At 43.9% G+C, this 15,618-nt stretch overlaps 2 protein-coding genes across 3 annotated transcripts in view; one reads left to right on the top strand and one right to left on the bottom strand.

Annotated features, from left to right (window-relative positions):
- The window catches only part of LOC310837413 (vomeronasal type-2 receptor 26-like), a 145,707-nt gene that overhangs the window by 78,130 nt on the left and 51,959 nt on the right, over window positions 1–15,618 (bottom strand). The window lies entirely within an intron of this gene.
- LOC310837362 (vomeronasal type-2 receptor 26-like) lies at window positions 140–7,105 on the top strand. 2 transcript variants are annotated; one of them, XM_083723824.1, is made up of 5 exons: window positions 140–275; window positions 1,358–2,140; window positions 2,459–2,689; window positions 3,805–3,982; window positions 5,914–7,105. In XM_083723824.1, the coding sequence occupies exons 1-5, from the start codon at window positions 249–251 to the stop codon at window positions 6,810–6,812; spliced, it is 2,118 nt and encodes a 705-aa protein (XP_083579950.1). In that variant the 5' UTR covers window positions 140–248; the 3' UTR covers window positions 6,813–7,105. The 2 variants fall into 2 exon arrangements, with proteins under 2 accessions (XP_083579950.1, XP_083579951.1); XM_083723825.1 differs by lacking the exon at window positions 140–275 and having other exon boundaries at window positions 2,083–2,140; window positions 2,478–2,689.

Raw genomic sequence — 15,618 nt, 5'->3', positions numbered from 1 at the left:
TCTGGCACATCTTTTCCTTCTCACTTACAGTTCAAGAGATCAATCAGGACCCCAGGCTCTTAGGCAACATTACCCTGGGCTACAGCATCTATGATACCTATTTTGATGGAAGAACGACTTCTGATGCCCTGACAGACCTCCTTGCTGGTGGGAAAATCAACATTCCAAACTACAGCTGTGGAAGACAGGGAGAACTGCTGGCGGTTCTTGAAGGTGGCGAATCAGACATCTCCACACACATTGCAAGCATGTTGGGTACCTACAAGATCCCACAGGTAAGAACTGGGTTCATGTCAAGCATGTTAGGATAGTTCCATTCCACCTTTAGAACAGATGTGTGGAGTTGTTGTATGTCACATGTCTGTTTACTTCCAGCACAGTCTGCTGGGAACTTCTGTTTGTATATTGCTGTTTGCTTGGACATGAAGGGAAGCAGACATGTTTTTCCGTTGTTCCGTTGTTCCTGAACTATGCTGAATAAACGCCTGTAAATAATGCTTACACATGTCTCTGTCCCCACTTCCGTTGTGAGAAGTTATTCACTTTGCTGATAAGAGCGTGCTCAGTCTCTAAAGGTTTCTGAGGCTCAAGTTGCTGATTGAGGCTGTTCCGAGAACCGGAGTTCACCCAGCTGCCAGCCGGTGGCTGGGTGAATGCATTGATGAATGTTTTATATTTGGCAGGAAAAGACATTCCAGCAGATTTGTTATCTAAACCTGTAAATAGCAACATTTGAATTAGGCAAAAATGTTCCAAATGTATGAACAACCTGGCTGCTGAATTCTACACTAAATAAGTTTCCAAACCGTCTTCAGAAGCAGCCCTATGTATAACACATTGCAGTAATTTAACCTTGGGGTTACCAAAGCATAGACAATAGCTAGGCTATCCCTGTTCAGATAGGGGCATAGCTGGGCCACCAGTCAAAGCTGATGGAAGGCACTCCTGGCCACTGAGGCCACCTGAGCCTTGAGCAACAGCAAAGGATTCAGGAGTACCCCCAAGCTACAAACCTGCTCCTTCAGAGGAAGTGTAACTCCATCAAGAGCAGGAAGCTGAAAGAGATCATTTCTAGGGTGTGCACTATCCTGCACTATCTCTGCAGCTTTCTTATGGCACCTGGAAACATAGATTTGATCCAAGGTGGGAAGAGTGCACCCAATTATTCTGTTTTTTCTTTCTGGTCCATCTTTCTAAGATGTTTAGAGACTACTGCAGTTAAGGTGTATAGAAATTGTTTTTATTTAAATAATATTTGAGTTTTACCTTAATTAAATTTGTCATCATCTTTCACAAAGAAGTATCAAAGCTTTGTCCTAAGAAACAAAACACCAGTCTGTCTACCTTTCCTTACCAGCTCAGTTATGGCTTTGTTCTTAAGGATAAAGCCCATTCCCCTTTTGTCTATAGAATGGCCCCCAACGAAGAAACTCAGTACCAGGGGATGGTCCAACTCCTCCTGTATTTCAAATGGACATGGGTCGGCCTCTTTGCTCCAGACAACGATAATGGAGAAATGTTCCTGAGCACCTTGGCACCTCTGATGACCAGCAACGAGATTTGTGTTGCCTTCTCAAAAAAAGTACTACTACAAACCTGGCTGTGGATACCCCATGAAGCACCTGCCATGTGGAGACAAGTCAATGTCTTTGTCTACTATGCAGACTATCAAGATGGACTTTTTATAATCATGGAGGTACAATCCTTTCTTGAAAGGATACAACCTGGGGGGAAAGTCTGGATAACAACAGCGCTTCCAAATAAGATCTTGACATATGAGACTGGAGCCTTCCGGTATGCCCATGGTTCTTTGTCCTTTGCAATGAAGACCCAAAAAAGGACAAAGTATGACTACTATGAGCCAGTGTATTCTCCTACTTGGTGGAAAGGATTCAATTGTTCATATTCAAAGCATGTATTGTCCGTGAGGGGTTGGGGAAGATGCAGGGAGAGGGAGAATCTGGAGATGCCGCCTCAGGAGGAGATTGAAAGAATCCAGTCCCAAGACAGCTACATCAATTACTATAGTGTTCAAGCTGTGGCTCAGGCCTTAAAAACAGCATATACATCTGGATCCAAGAAGAGGCAGGTGGTGGGTGGAGGAGACATTGTTGAACCTCCAAGGCTACAGCCATGGCAGGTACACCATTTTCTTTTTGCAAACTATAATTCATTGTCTAGGATTGACATGATAGCAATTCCATAAGCTGCCTTACACCGAATTAGATCATTGTTCTACCTAGGGAATCTTTCCCAGCACTACTCAGAGATGCTATTGGGAAATGAGGCTAATACCGTCTGCATCTCCGCTGAACCTGCATCCAGAGTCAAGCATAGCATTTTATTTATTGCTATAAATTTATAAGGCACCCTTTAACACATGAGCATGATCCTAGGCCATTTTGCAGGAATGCATAAGAACACTCACTAAATGCTGGCATTTTCCATGTCATATTAGCTTCATCCTTTCTTGAAAGAAGTGCAGCTCTATTCAAATACTTCAGATGCTGGACAGTACTTGGATGAGAATGGGGCAGTGGCCATTGACTTCGATATTGTGAATTGGGTGCTGTTTCCTAATGATTCTCGTGCTAGAGTGAAAATTGGAAGCATAAAGAGGCAGAAGTCCTCAAATCTGAAGTTCACCATTAACCCAGAAGCAATTGTGTGGCCCAAGCTGTTTAAGAAGGTAGGAGAAATTATGTTATTCCCTATGGCGTCTATTATCGGAAAAAGTCTTCAGATCTAAATGTCACCATCAACCCAGAAGCAATTGCATGGCCCTTCTGTTTTAACAAGGTGGGCAAAATTATTTGTGCCATTTAATTAACCAAGACATAGTTTGTTGAATATTACAATTGGGACTTGTTATTTCTGGTCAATGACTGAAATAAATCAATTCATTCAGGCTGCAATAGATTGTAATGGATTGTTTTAAAGTCATTTAGCGCCAGATGAAAAGAAAAAATGACCCCCAACCGCCCTGTCCCGCACCATTCTGTATTTTCAGAACAAAGGCAACAACCCTACTGGTGACATATCCCCCAACGTACCCTGAAGGGTCACATGGGTAGGCAAATTAAGGCCCGGGGGCTGGATGCAGCCCAATCACCTTCTCAATCCAGCCAGCGGACGGTCCAGGAATCAGTGTGTTTTTACATGAGTAGAATGTGTTCTTTTATTTAAAATGCATCTCTGGGTTATTTGTGGGGCATAGGAATTCATTCATTATTATTTTTCAAAATATAGTCCGGGCCCCCACACAAGATCTGAGGGACAGTGGACCGGGCCCCTGCTGAAAAAGTTTGCTGACCCCTGGGTCAGTACAACCTATAGAACAGCTCACAGGAGCAAGAGAGTGGGTATTGCTCCATCTGGTGGGCAGAAATGCTAGTATTGAAGGCACAATCCAAACACTGAGGTGTTGAATCCCTAACTTTAGAGGTAAATATCCCACTGTGCTCTTCTCAAAAGCTGTGACTTGATTCCATAGACACAAATGTTCCTAACACTTTCTCCTCGATGCTCCTTCTTCTCCTGTGTGGAGTAGTGGTTAAGAGCAGTAGACTCGTAATCTGGTGAACCGGGTTCACGTCTCCGCTCCTCCACATGCAGCTGCTGGGAGACCTTGGGCTAGTCGCACTTCTCTGAAGTCTCTCAGCCTCACTCACCTCACACAGTGTTTGTTGTGGGGGAGGAAGAGAAAGGAGAATGTTAGCCGCTTTAAGACTCCTTAAAGGGAGTGAAAGGCGGGCTATCAAATCCAAACTCTTCTTCTTCTTCTCTTCTTGTTGCAAACCACAGGGCAAGAGGAGAGCTTGTGTGAGTCGAGAGTCGTCTTCTTCTTATGCTTACAATGTGCCATGTTCAAGATGCACAGAGAATTGTCGCCCTGGATATGCCAAGAAGGTGCAGGAAGGGAAGCCGCCCTGCTGCTACGATTGTGCTCCCTGCTCTGAAGGGACCATCTCCACTCAGGAAGGTAGGAGAGGACGTCAGAGGAAAGGGCCTTTCCTGGGAGGATGAAGCAAAAAGTTGAGCCAGCCCAAACAAGACCTTTGTAATTTGCGTCTAGCTTACAGCTCCCACCACTGTCTCGCTGGGCACGGGGTAGCTTTTTTGTTATAGCATCCTATGAATGGAATGACCTTCACAAGGAGGCCTAATCTGTTGCCAACTGCATGGTCCTTCTGGCACCAGGAGAAGAAGCCTTTATTTGCTCACTCACTCCAGCATGTAGAATCTGGATTTAATGATCCACTCTACAGCATTTTATTCCATGATTTTTAACTTCTAGCAGTAATATTGCAGGTAGTACACATATTTGAATCTGATGTTGCTGGGCTATCTAGGTGGGTTGAGAGAAAGTGGAAAAGATAAGTCAGGGTGTATTGGTTTCAACAAACCTGTGGCCTTTTAAAATGGGGCATCTTCCAGACAGTGATTTCAGAGGAGGTACGGTTTTGCTCTGGGGCCCAGTTAATACTAGGGCCAATGAGGTAAAGGTAAAGGTACCCATGACCATTAGGTCCAGTCACGAATGACTCAGGGGTTGCGCACTCATCTCGCTCTATAGGCCGAGGGAGCCGGCGTTTGTCCACAGACAGCTTCCGAGTCATGTGGCCAGCATGACTAAGCCGCTTCTGGTGAGCCAGAGCAGCACACGGAAACGCCATTTTCCTTCCCGCTGGAGTGGTACCTATTTATCTACTTGCACTTTGACATGCTTTCGAACTGCTAGGTGGTTAGGAGCTGGGGCCGAGCAACGGGAGCTCACCCTGTTGCAGGGATTTGAACCACCAACCTTCTGATCGGCAAGCCCTATGCTCTGTGGTTTAGACCACAGCACCACCCACGTCCCATAGGGCCAATTAGAGGGCCCAGCTATTTCACTGTGGCCTCTATCAGTTTAAGGCAGTGTTTCCCAAACTTACAACTCCCATCATCCCTAGCTAGTGGGACCAGTAGTCAGGGATGATGGGAATTGTGGTCCAAACTCTAAAGCGTCTTCAAACTCTGACTTTGTCTTCAAACTATCTAGGAGCTGGAGGAGGAGGCACACCAATTTGCCCTCAGCCACAGAGCCCCTTTTCCTTGGTTTTCCTAATGGCTCATCTCCTTTCCTTTGTTCTTCTAATGGTTCATCTCCCAGGCGATTACTTAATGAGGAAAGTAGCCTGGCTTTTAAAGATTTTCATACTTGCTGGGTCTGGGGATTAAGTATCTGGCAGCCACAAACTCATAACATTAAGGTTTAGCCATAATACACTGGAATCTGCCTTTATACGAAGTCATTCCAAAGATATAACTAACCCAGGTGTCTAGAACTTTTTCTTACTGGTGGGCCAGATCTTAATTTCCCCAAATCTTGGCAGGCCAGGCCAAATTTAGCATCTGGGTGCTGCTCACAACCTTTCAATCACCTGTTGCAATAAAAATGTCAGGTAATTTCCATGCTTTAAAGCCCCAATTGCGTTTCAGAGTACAATATAGGCTTTGTTGAAAATTATTTGCAAGCAGCCCAGCACTGTTCCACTAACGTCTGATATTTGGGTGCCCAAAATGCAGCACAGTGGTGTTTACAAGGGGTTTTCTGCCACACACTGCGGTTTCTACCTCTGGTTTTTGAGGTTTGAAAGAACAGCGGTGGAAAGGAGGAGAGCAATGCATGCTGCCATCCAGTAATGGAAAATGAGGGAGCAATCTTTGAGCTCCCAATAGTTTCTTTCAAGCCTTACCCTGATGTCAGGTGTAGTGTACATGAGGGTCACTTCCCAAAATTGGATTTGTAGACCAAACGGAGAGTCCAAGTGGGCCACATTTCACCCATGGGCTGGGGGTTGCTCTTCCCTGGCCTGCTTTAACAAGAAGAGGCTCTGACACATCTCACAAAGTCTCTTTTCCTCTATGCAGATGCCAATAAATGCACCAAATGCCCAGAATATCAGCATCCAAACAAAGACCGAACTCGATGTATCCCCAAAGTCACCACCTTCCTCTCCTATGAAGAATCTTTGGGAAGATTCCTGATTTCCTTTGCCCTCTTCTTTTCTTTAACCACAGCCATTGTGTTAGGAATCTTCATTAAATTTCTTGACACGCCTTTAGTCAAAGCCAACAACCGAGACCTCTCCTACATCCTCCTCATCTCCCTTCTGCTCTCCTTTTTGTCCTCTTTTATCTTCATCGGCCAGCCAAGGAAAGTGACCTGCCTTTTCAGACAGATGGCCTTCAGCATCATATTCTCAGTTGCTGTTTCTTCTGTCTTGGCCAAAACCATCATGGTGGTGTTGGCTTTCCTGGCCTCAAAGCCAGGAAACAGCATGAGGAAATGGCTGGGGAAAAGTTTGGCCAACTCTATTGTCATTTCCTGTTCCAGTCTCCAAGTTGTCATCTGCACCCTATGGCTGGGTCTGTCTCCCCCATTCCCAGAATCTGACATGCACTCCCAACCTGGAGAGATCATCTTGCAATGCAATGAAGGATCTGCCGCCATGTTTTATTGTGCCCTGGGCTACATGGGCTTCCTGGCTGCCATCTGCTTCATGGTGGCTTTCCTAGCCAGGCAGCTGCCTGGGGCCTTCAATGAAGCCAAGCTGATCACCTTCAGCATGCTGGTCTTCTGCAGTGTTTGGGTGTCCTTTGTGCCCACCTACCTGAGCACCAAGGGGAAATACATGGTAGCCGTGCAGGTCTTCTCTATCTTAGCCTCCAGTGCTGGGCTTCTGGGCTGCATCTTCATCCCAAAGTGCTACATTATTATACTCAGGCCTGATCTGAACACAAAGGAACAGATGATGACCAAAAATTAAGCATGGCATTTAATTCTTAGTACTAGAGGTATGGACAAATTCTGCACTAGAATATGGACTGGACCCCTAGATAAGGATGATTACACTGTAGGTGTGGAGGCCAGGTTGGACTCCCAACATCTGAATGAGCAGCCCCAATAATGTTCTTTTTTTATATGCCACTGCAACCCAAAATAAGCTTTGAGCTACTCCAAGTAATATATATTTATAACCAACAGACGTGTCTCCTTTCATATTCATTTTTCTTTCCATTCAAATCCATTGTTTTAACCGAAGCTTCTTCAGTTCATTTTCACCCCTAGGTCTCTCTCTCTCTCTCTCTCTCTCTCTCTCTCTCACACACACACACACAGAGAGAGAACCACATGAGGATTCTGCCTTAGAAATCATTTTTTTAGGATTTAAACTGCCCTAGTGAAAAATGAGAAACAATACTACATGACCTAGCCTGCAAGAATAAATGGTTTGCTAAAATTCTGCTTCCATGTGTCCAAGCAGTTTAGAACAAGAAAGTAATATTGTACAAAGCTGAACTAAGGGACGAACAATTTTATTTAGAAATGTTAATACATGTTGAAACTTGCTTGTACTTTTTCATTTCCAGTGGTACTTGTGTGTCAGTTTATGCGTAAATATTTCCTGGGTTCTGCAGGTCCTCAGAGTCTCCATGACGCCGATAATGTTTGGAGAATCTCCATGTGCTTGTATAAAAAGAGCTTTTGAGGTGAATCTGAGTGTGATTACTGATTTCCACAACAAAACTAAAAATCAGGCCATGCCAAATCATGTACGTGAACCTTTTGCACTAGAGAGCTGACCATTGTGTGTTTCCCAAAGCTTCGCCTTGGCACATGACAGAGTTACTTCCACATAATACACTGAAAACACTGTTATACCAATCTTGGCTCCCCCCCCGCCAAAAAAAAAGATAATGAGAATTGTAGTTTTTTTAAGATCCTGAAAGTTGTTAGGTGACCCCTCAGAGATATTTGATCTGGTGATGCTGTTCTTCAATGCCAGTCCAGTCCAAAATAAGACCATAGACATCCACACAATAATCCTAGGTGCAGGGGCTATTCCTATTGTTGCTATTGTCCATAAAAGCATCACCTGCTTTAACAAAAAACCTTGGGGTGGGTTAAGAGGGTTGGGCTTGAGGAACAGACAGGGAATGCTGATGGTCTATCAACTCTATAGTATATAACGGCTCCGCTGAGAGAACTTCACTGCTTGCTCTTTTGTTAAGGTAAAGGTAAAGGGACCCCTGACCATTAGGTCCAGTCGTGACCGACTCTGGGGTTGCGGCGCTCATCTCGCTTTATTGGCCGAGGGAGCCAGCGTACAGCTTCTGGGTCATGTGGCCAGCATGACTAAAACACTTCTAGCGAACCAGAGTGGCACACGGAAACGCCGTTTACCTTCCTGCAGGAGCGGTACCTATTTAGCTACTTGCACTTTGACGTGCTTTCGAACTGCTAGGTTGGCAGGAGCAGGGACTGAGCAACGGGAGCTAACCCCGTTGCAGGGATTCAAACCTGCCAACCTTTTGATCGGCAAGTCCTAGGCTCTGTGGTTTAGTGGTCTGATATTCAATGTGTCACTAAAGCCCTTAAGAGCTTTGGGCCAGTTTATGTGAGGTATCGCCTTACCCAACCTTTATGCTCTCATCTGCTTCAAACTGTGGAACCGGCAATGTTACAAGGGCACTTGTAAGTTGTAGATCCTTAAGCGTGGCAACACATGTACTTTGGAACTCCTTGCCTTTTGATACTTTAACTGAATTCCTTTCAGCACCTGACAAATCCATTTTGGTTTAATGAAGCCTATTGGGATGTTTAGAAATTTGCATGTTCTTTAATCTACATTTAGCTTAACTACATTTAGTTGAACTATACTTCGAATCTTCAAAATATATGTTTGCAGCTTTGTCTTTCATTGAATTTTAATATTTTAGTTGGTTTTTGTAAGCAACTCAGAGGGTCTATCTATAATAAAGTGCTATTTTTGTTGTTGTTTAGTCGTTTAGTCATGTCCGACTCTTCGTGACCCCATGGACCAGAGCACGCCAGGCACCCCTGTCTTCCACTGCCTCCCGCAGTTTAGTCAAACTCATGCTGGTAGCTTCGATAACACTATCCAACCATCTTGTCCTCTGTCGTCCCCTTCTCCTTGTGCCCTCAATCTTTCCCAACATCAGGGTCTTTTACAGGGAGTCTTCTCTTCTCATGAGGTGGCCAAAGTATTGGAGTCTCAGCTTCAGGGCCACTGCTCTCACCTCCTTCTTGTGAGCTTCCCATTGAGGCACCTGGTTGCCCATTATGGAAACAGAATGCTATCAAAGGGTTAAAGGGTAGCAGAAACGCTCTAATCACTGAGCAGCTGGAGGTCATTAGGCTTCCAGGAACATGAGTTTGTATAAATAGTCTCCTGTGTGTTTGTTCTTCCTCTTTCTCCCCTTTTTGGGCGTGTTTGCTGAGATGTGTGGTTCTTCGCCAGGGTTGTTTTTGTTTTGTAAATAAACCTTATCTTTGAGTTACAAACCGCATGCTCCAAGACTCCTCTTTGAAAAGATACTGCCTCTCCTGCCCTTCTTCAACTGCTGTGCGAAATACTCTGCTGTAGTGGGACTTGTGACGATGGAAGCGCACTGGGCATTTACATTAAACTAATTAAAGTTTAATGGGACAGGTTATGGGTGTTTGTACGTCAAGAAGGAGCTAAGGAGTGCAGTTCAGAGTGATTTATGAAAGGACTGGAGCGAAGACAGAAGCGGTTGCCGACAACGAAAGCCTTCAAAGCAGCTTGAGTCCTGCAATGTGCCTAGAAAAGTTTTAAACAGGCACTGAGCAGTTTGTACTCGCTGGAAGACGTCTTATTCTTCAAGGAGCCACCTCAGCAGCTGGGAGACGGTCTACAGGTGTGTGAGTATCGTTCCTAAGCCCCAGGGAGGATGGCAGAGTCCCAGGAAAGTTTTACTGTCCCGTTTACGCGACTCAATGGGAAAAATTGGCAAGATTGGAAGGCTAGAGTGAGGGTTTGGTTGCAAGCAAAAGAGTTGTGGAATTGTACTGAAGCACCGCCTTTACAGGCACCTGCAGACGCGTCTGCAGAAGACAAAGCAACAGCAGCAGCTTCACAGAAACGTGACAGGAAAGCCCAAGGTCTACTAGTTTTGGCAGTGGGACCAGAGCAAATGCCTTATGTTTCTGAGTTAAAGAACACGCATGAGGTCTGGACGGTTCTGCAACGGTTAAATTCCAGAAACACTGCGGGGGCCAAGATCCATGCTACAAGATGTTTGTTTGATTTACGTCTCCAACCGGGAGCGTGTGTGAAAGAACATATTGCCAAAATGGTGTCTGCCTTTAATCAACTAAGACAGCTGGGCATTCCTTTCTCTATGGAGCAGCAGTCATACATATTGTTGTCTTCTCTTGATAAAAGCTATGAGACTCTAGCTCTAACTTTGGAAGCTATGCCTTCAACTGAATTAACCCTTGAATACATTTCATCTCGGCTTGCAGATGAACAGGATAAGAGGCAAAGAGAAAGAGGTTTGTCTTTAAAGGGGAGTTATGCTGTGCCTAAGAGTGTTGATGCTGAGTTTGAGAACACAGTAAATGCTTTTGCAGCTAGACACTGTTTTCGCTGTGGTTCCCCTTCCCATTTAATTAGGAATTGCACACGTGAACCTGGTCAAGACAGCACCAAGGCCGTTACCCCTAGTTACCAGACAAGGAGTTCCAGGGGACGTCGAAGAAGAGGAGGAGGTCGTGGCTACTCCCACAGCACACAGCACATGGCTTCAGCAATGGCGTTGATGCAAGGGCGTGGCCAAGGCAGCAATCTACGCTGGTTGATCGACAGTGGTGCATCTCACCACCTGGTGGCGCCATCTAGTGTCCGTTTGCAGAATTGCAGACATTTGCAAACCCTTAAAGTTGTGACAATGGCAGATTCAACTAAACGTTCCTTAGAGACCGTAGGCACAGTGTTCTTGAAATGTTTGCAAACAGAAATTGATGCCTACGTGCTAAAGGGATTGAAGGGGTGTATTTTGTCTGTGTCAGAACTTGATAGAAATGGGTTTAAAACTGTGTTTGAAAATGGGGTTTGCACTATTTCAAAAAATAACGTATCTCTTTTGCAGGTGGAATGCAGAGATGGGTTATATTATTTTGAGACAAGTCCAGATGAAGTTGAACAGGTTCATGCTGGTTGTGTGAACTCACCTACCCATAATTCTTGTGTCCATTTATGGCACCGCCGTCTGGGACATATTAATTTTCAGTATGTTAAAAGGCAACCTGAATTATCAGAAGGGTGCAAAATGAACAAATGTACTAAGTATTTGGATTGTACTGCATGCAAAAGGGCGAAGGTTCATAGATGCAGCTATCCCAGTTCAGATAGGAAATCTGACAAAGTATTCCAACTTGTGCATATGGACCTATGTGGCCCAATGCCTGTTGCTAGCATGGGAGGTTCGAGGTATGCACTGTGTCTCTCGGATGACAAAACAAAGGTTACATGGTTTTTTCCTCTCAAAACAAAAGCAGATACTGCAGAAACAGTTAAAAATTGGGTTCATGCAGTGGAACTTGAATTCGGTACTAGAGTACTTGCTTTTCAGACAGACAGAGGGTCAGAATTTACCGGGTCTGTGTTGCAGAATTTCTTTAAGAAAAAGGGAATTAAGCATCGTCTGTCTACACCTTATTCCCCCCAAGAAGGAGGCGTGGCCGAACGTAAAAACAGGGTTCTGCAAGAGTTGGCAAACTCTATGTTGTTTGATGCTAAACTCCCTCAAAGTTACTGGGCGGAAGCCTGGCAGGCGGCTACTCATATTCTGAACCGAGTATATAATTCGGTAATTGCAACTACCCCATATTTTGCTTTATATGGGAAGAAGCCCAAAATTAATTACTTTCGGGTGTTTGGATGTCCAGCCTATGTACTTATCCCAAAAGCGTTAAGGAAAAAGGGAGGTCCAAGGGCTAGGAAACTCATCTTTTGTGGGTACGAACCACACGCCAAATCTTGGAGGTTCGTGAACCCAAATGGGGATACTACAAGAGTGGTCCTCAGTAGGAGCGCTGAATTTTGTGAGCAATCCGGATGGACTCACTTACATGCTAACCCTGACATTTTGAGAGATGATTTAGGCATTTATGCTGAGAATGAAAGGCCAGAGGGTAGTGAGCCAGAAGGGGATGGTGCACATGGTTCAGATGCAGATTCTGACCAGGCACAAGGTTCTTCTCCTAAGGTAGAAAAGCCAGAATCTAGGGGTGTTCCAACATCGCCAGTCAGTAGGCCTAGCAGACAGCAAAAGCGAAGCAGGTCGCCTGCAACACCAAGCCCAAGGGAGGTATCTAAACGGAGGTCTTTATCCCTAGAGGCACATCCAGGTATAAAGTCTGAGACAGATTCTGACAGCCAACGGTCAGAGGGGGCACAAGAGGAACAATTGCGCAGGTCAAATCGTGCCACAAAGGGCAAGCCGCCAGAGCGGTTTAAGGTGACAAGTGTATACGTAAATATGGCACAGTGTGAGCCAGATAGCTATATGGAGGTACAACAGCTTCCAAGCTCAGAAGCCGTTAAGTGGCAGGAAGCAATGGAAAAAGAGATGGCTTCAATGAAGTCTCTCGGTGTGTTTACAAGTACAGAGCTTCCGAAAGGGCAACAAGCTGTAGGTTGTCGATGGGTATATCGTTTAAAGCCCACAACTACTGAGGAGTTGCAATATAAAGCCCGACTAGTTGCAAAAGGGTTTTCGCAGCGCAAAGGTGTTCACTATTCTCAAATCTATGCCCCTACTTCAAGATCAGAGTCACTAAGAATGCTTTTAGCCTCTTCAGCTAAGAAGGGAAATAAGCTGTTTCATTTTGATGTCAATGTGGCTTATTTAAATGCAGACTTACAGGAGGAAGTCTATATGACACCACCACCAGGTTTTGAAGGAGACAAGCCAAACCAGGTCTGGCGCCTACACAAATCCATTTATGGGTTGAAACAATCCGCCCGTAATTGGAATTCCTGCTTAAACGATGCTCTAGAGAGCATGGGGTTCAGAAAGAGCGCAGCAGATGCGTGTCTTTATCTAAAAGGCTCGGGATGTGAACAAGAAGCAGTTTTGATATTTGTTGACGATTTATTATACAGTGGAAAGGATGATAAACTTGCACAACAATTTGCCACAAAGCTTGGAGAAAGGTTTCAGATAAAATCACTAGGCAATGTATCTGTTTATCTAGGAGTTAAAATTCAGCAAGATGAAAATGGGAACTATTGGCTCAGCCAAGAAGCTAAGATCCAGCAGTTGCTGGAAAGGTTTAAAATGGACAACTGTGCTGGTGTTAAAACCCCAATGGAATTAAGTTACACAAAGGATGCTCAAGCCGAGCAACAGGCAGAGTTCTCTAATCCCAGGGTTTACCAGTCAGCGATAGGCAGTCTACTCCACATTGCACAGTGGACTCGGCCTGATATAACATATGCTGTCAACATGCTGTGTAGACAAGCTGAAAAACCATCAATGCATGCTTGGCAAGGAGTAAAAAGAGTTTTAAGGTATCTCCAAACTACCAAAAGGTTTCGCTTAAAACTATCAGCAGAGGGCAGCACACAACTTGAATGTTGGGCCGACAGCAGTTGGGCAGATGCTGGACCAGATAGAAAATCAGTGTCAGGAATGGCGATAAAATTTGGAAATGCACTAATTGGTTGGAGATCAAGAAAGCAGTCACTTATAGCTTTAAGTTCAACTGAATCTGAGTTCAATGCATTATCAGATGTATGTAGAGAACTGGAATTTTATAAGCAACTGGTACAAGAATTGTTTGGAGAATGTTCCCTACCTATCAGAGTGTGGGAAGACAATCAACCTTGTATTAAACTAGCTAAATCAGGTCAATTCAAGGCCCACACAAAACACTTGGATATCCGTTATCAAAATGTATGCCAAAGTGTAAAACAAGGTTTAATTGAACTAAAGTATTGTCCAAGCCAAGAAAATCTCGCAGACGGTTTTACGAAAGCTTTGAGTCCGCAATCTCATAAATGTTTCTGTTCAGGTTTAAATTTGAATTAAGGTTGGTACAGCTCAGTGTTACGAGCGAGAGGGGGTGTTGCTATCAAAGGGTTAAAGGGTAGCAGAAACGCTCTAATCACTGAGCAGCTGGAGGTCATTAGGCTTCCAGGAACATGAGTTTGTATAAATAGTCTCCTGTGTGTTTGTTCTTCCTCTTTCTCCCCTTTTTGGGCGTGTTTGCTGAGATGTGTGGTTCTTCGCCAGGGTTGTTTTTGTTTTGTAAATAAACCTTATCTTTGAGTTACAAACCGCATGCTCCAAGACTCCTCTTTGAAAAGATACTGCCTCTCCTGCCCTTCTTCAACTGCTGTGCGAAATACTCTGCTGTAGTGGGACTTGTGACGATGGAAGCGCACTGGGCATTTACATTAAACTAATTAAAGTTTAATGGGACAGAACTCTTATGATAGAATACCTGCAACTAGCAAAACTGACCGGAAAAATTAGAGGAGTGTCAAACCAGAAGGTATATAGGGAATGGAAAACATTCAAAGAATATCTAAAATCCTACTGTACGAACAATAAGATACTTGCAGAAATAGAGTGATACTGGTAAGCAAGAAATACATAAAATATTATATTATACACAACAAAACAACAACACCAAAATAATATGAATCTGTGCAAAGAATAGAGATAAGATAAGTAGTATGATGAGAATTATTGGAGGTTATATATTTTAATCTGCCATGTAAGTGTAATATATCGTATTTGTTTATGTCTGTTTCTTTATCCTTTCTTATTTCATCGTTTCTATTCATTTCTATTGGTTTTTTTTGTTATGTACATTATGTAATTCATGTATATTTGTTTATGTGAAAATTAATAAAGATTTAAAAAAAAAAGGAAACAGAATGCTGGACTTTGTGAGCCTTTGGCCTGATCAACTTTCTCCCTCCATGAACCATGTCAGTACCATATTTACGTGAATCTAATATGTCATCAAATCTCATGCACCTCAATTTTCAAAACCTTGAAACCAAAAAAGCATTTGCTGGCAAATGTAGATGCGCCATCAAATCTAACGTGCACCTTAATTTCACGATGCAATTTGTCCAAAAAATGTGTGCATTATATTTGAGTAAATACAGAATCTTGAGTAAACCTTATTTTTCTCCTGCTCCCATAAAGTTCTGGATGTGATTGTTCTTCCTTTTACAATTACAATTATCAGAACCACAATCCCCAGAGTCCACCCTTCAAATATTGCCTTTGGTAACAATTATGTAAACATCACAATCAAGGGCAGCAGGAGGTGATTTACTCCACTGTGCCTGAAAAGTTTCATGCATAAAATATCTCGTGCTACAGAGTCTTTGGGGCCAAGATATGGAGCAGGTGAAGGAGAAAGATAGGTCTCTGTGAAGCTTAATCAGAAAATAGGAATCTGTGTTCTAGGTTGTGGAGTCTCTTTTCCTGGAGGTTTTTAAGCAGCGTTTGGATGGTCATCTGTCATGGATGCTTTCAGTTGAGATTCCTGCATCGCAGGGGGTTGGACTAGATGACCCTTGGGGTCCCTTCCAACTCTGCAGTTCTTTGGTTCTATGGTTCTATTCCTACCCCACCTAGAGAAGTTAGCAGGGATTGAAACTAACACCTTCTTAGTGCAAAATAGATGCTCTACCTCTGAGCTAGAGCTGGACACACACACACCACATTTCTCATGTCACTGGAACCTCTGTCATTCAGGTGTTTGGGGTTTCTTCCGAT

Source organism: Podarcis gaigeae, assembly GCF_964106915.1.
Source record: "Podarcis gaigeae genome assembly, chromosome: 2".
NCBI lineage: Eukaryota > Metazoa > Chordata > Lepidosauria > Squamata > Lacertidae > Podarcis > Podarcis gaigeae.
Note: the sequence above shows the minus strand (reverse complement) of the source record. Positions and strands in the feature narration are given on the sequence as shown.

Bases quoted from the DNA above. Each gene is read 5' to 3' on its own strand.
- LOC310837362 (XM_083723824.1), top strand. From the start codon at position 249: ATGTTGGGTACCTACAAGATCCCACAG. The intron at 276-1,357 runs GTAAGAACTGGG...TTTCCTTACCAG, and splicing joins GTACCTACAAGATCCCACAG to CTCAGTTATGGCTTTGTTCT. The intron at 2,141-2,458 runs GTACACCATTTT...ATGTCATATTAG, and splicing joins CAAGGCTACAGCCATGGCAG to CTTCATCCTTTCTTGAAAGA.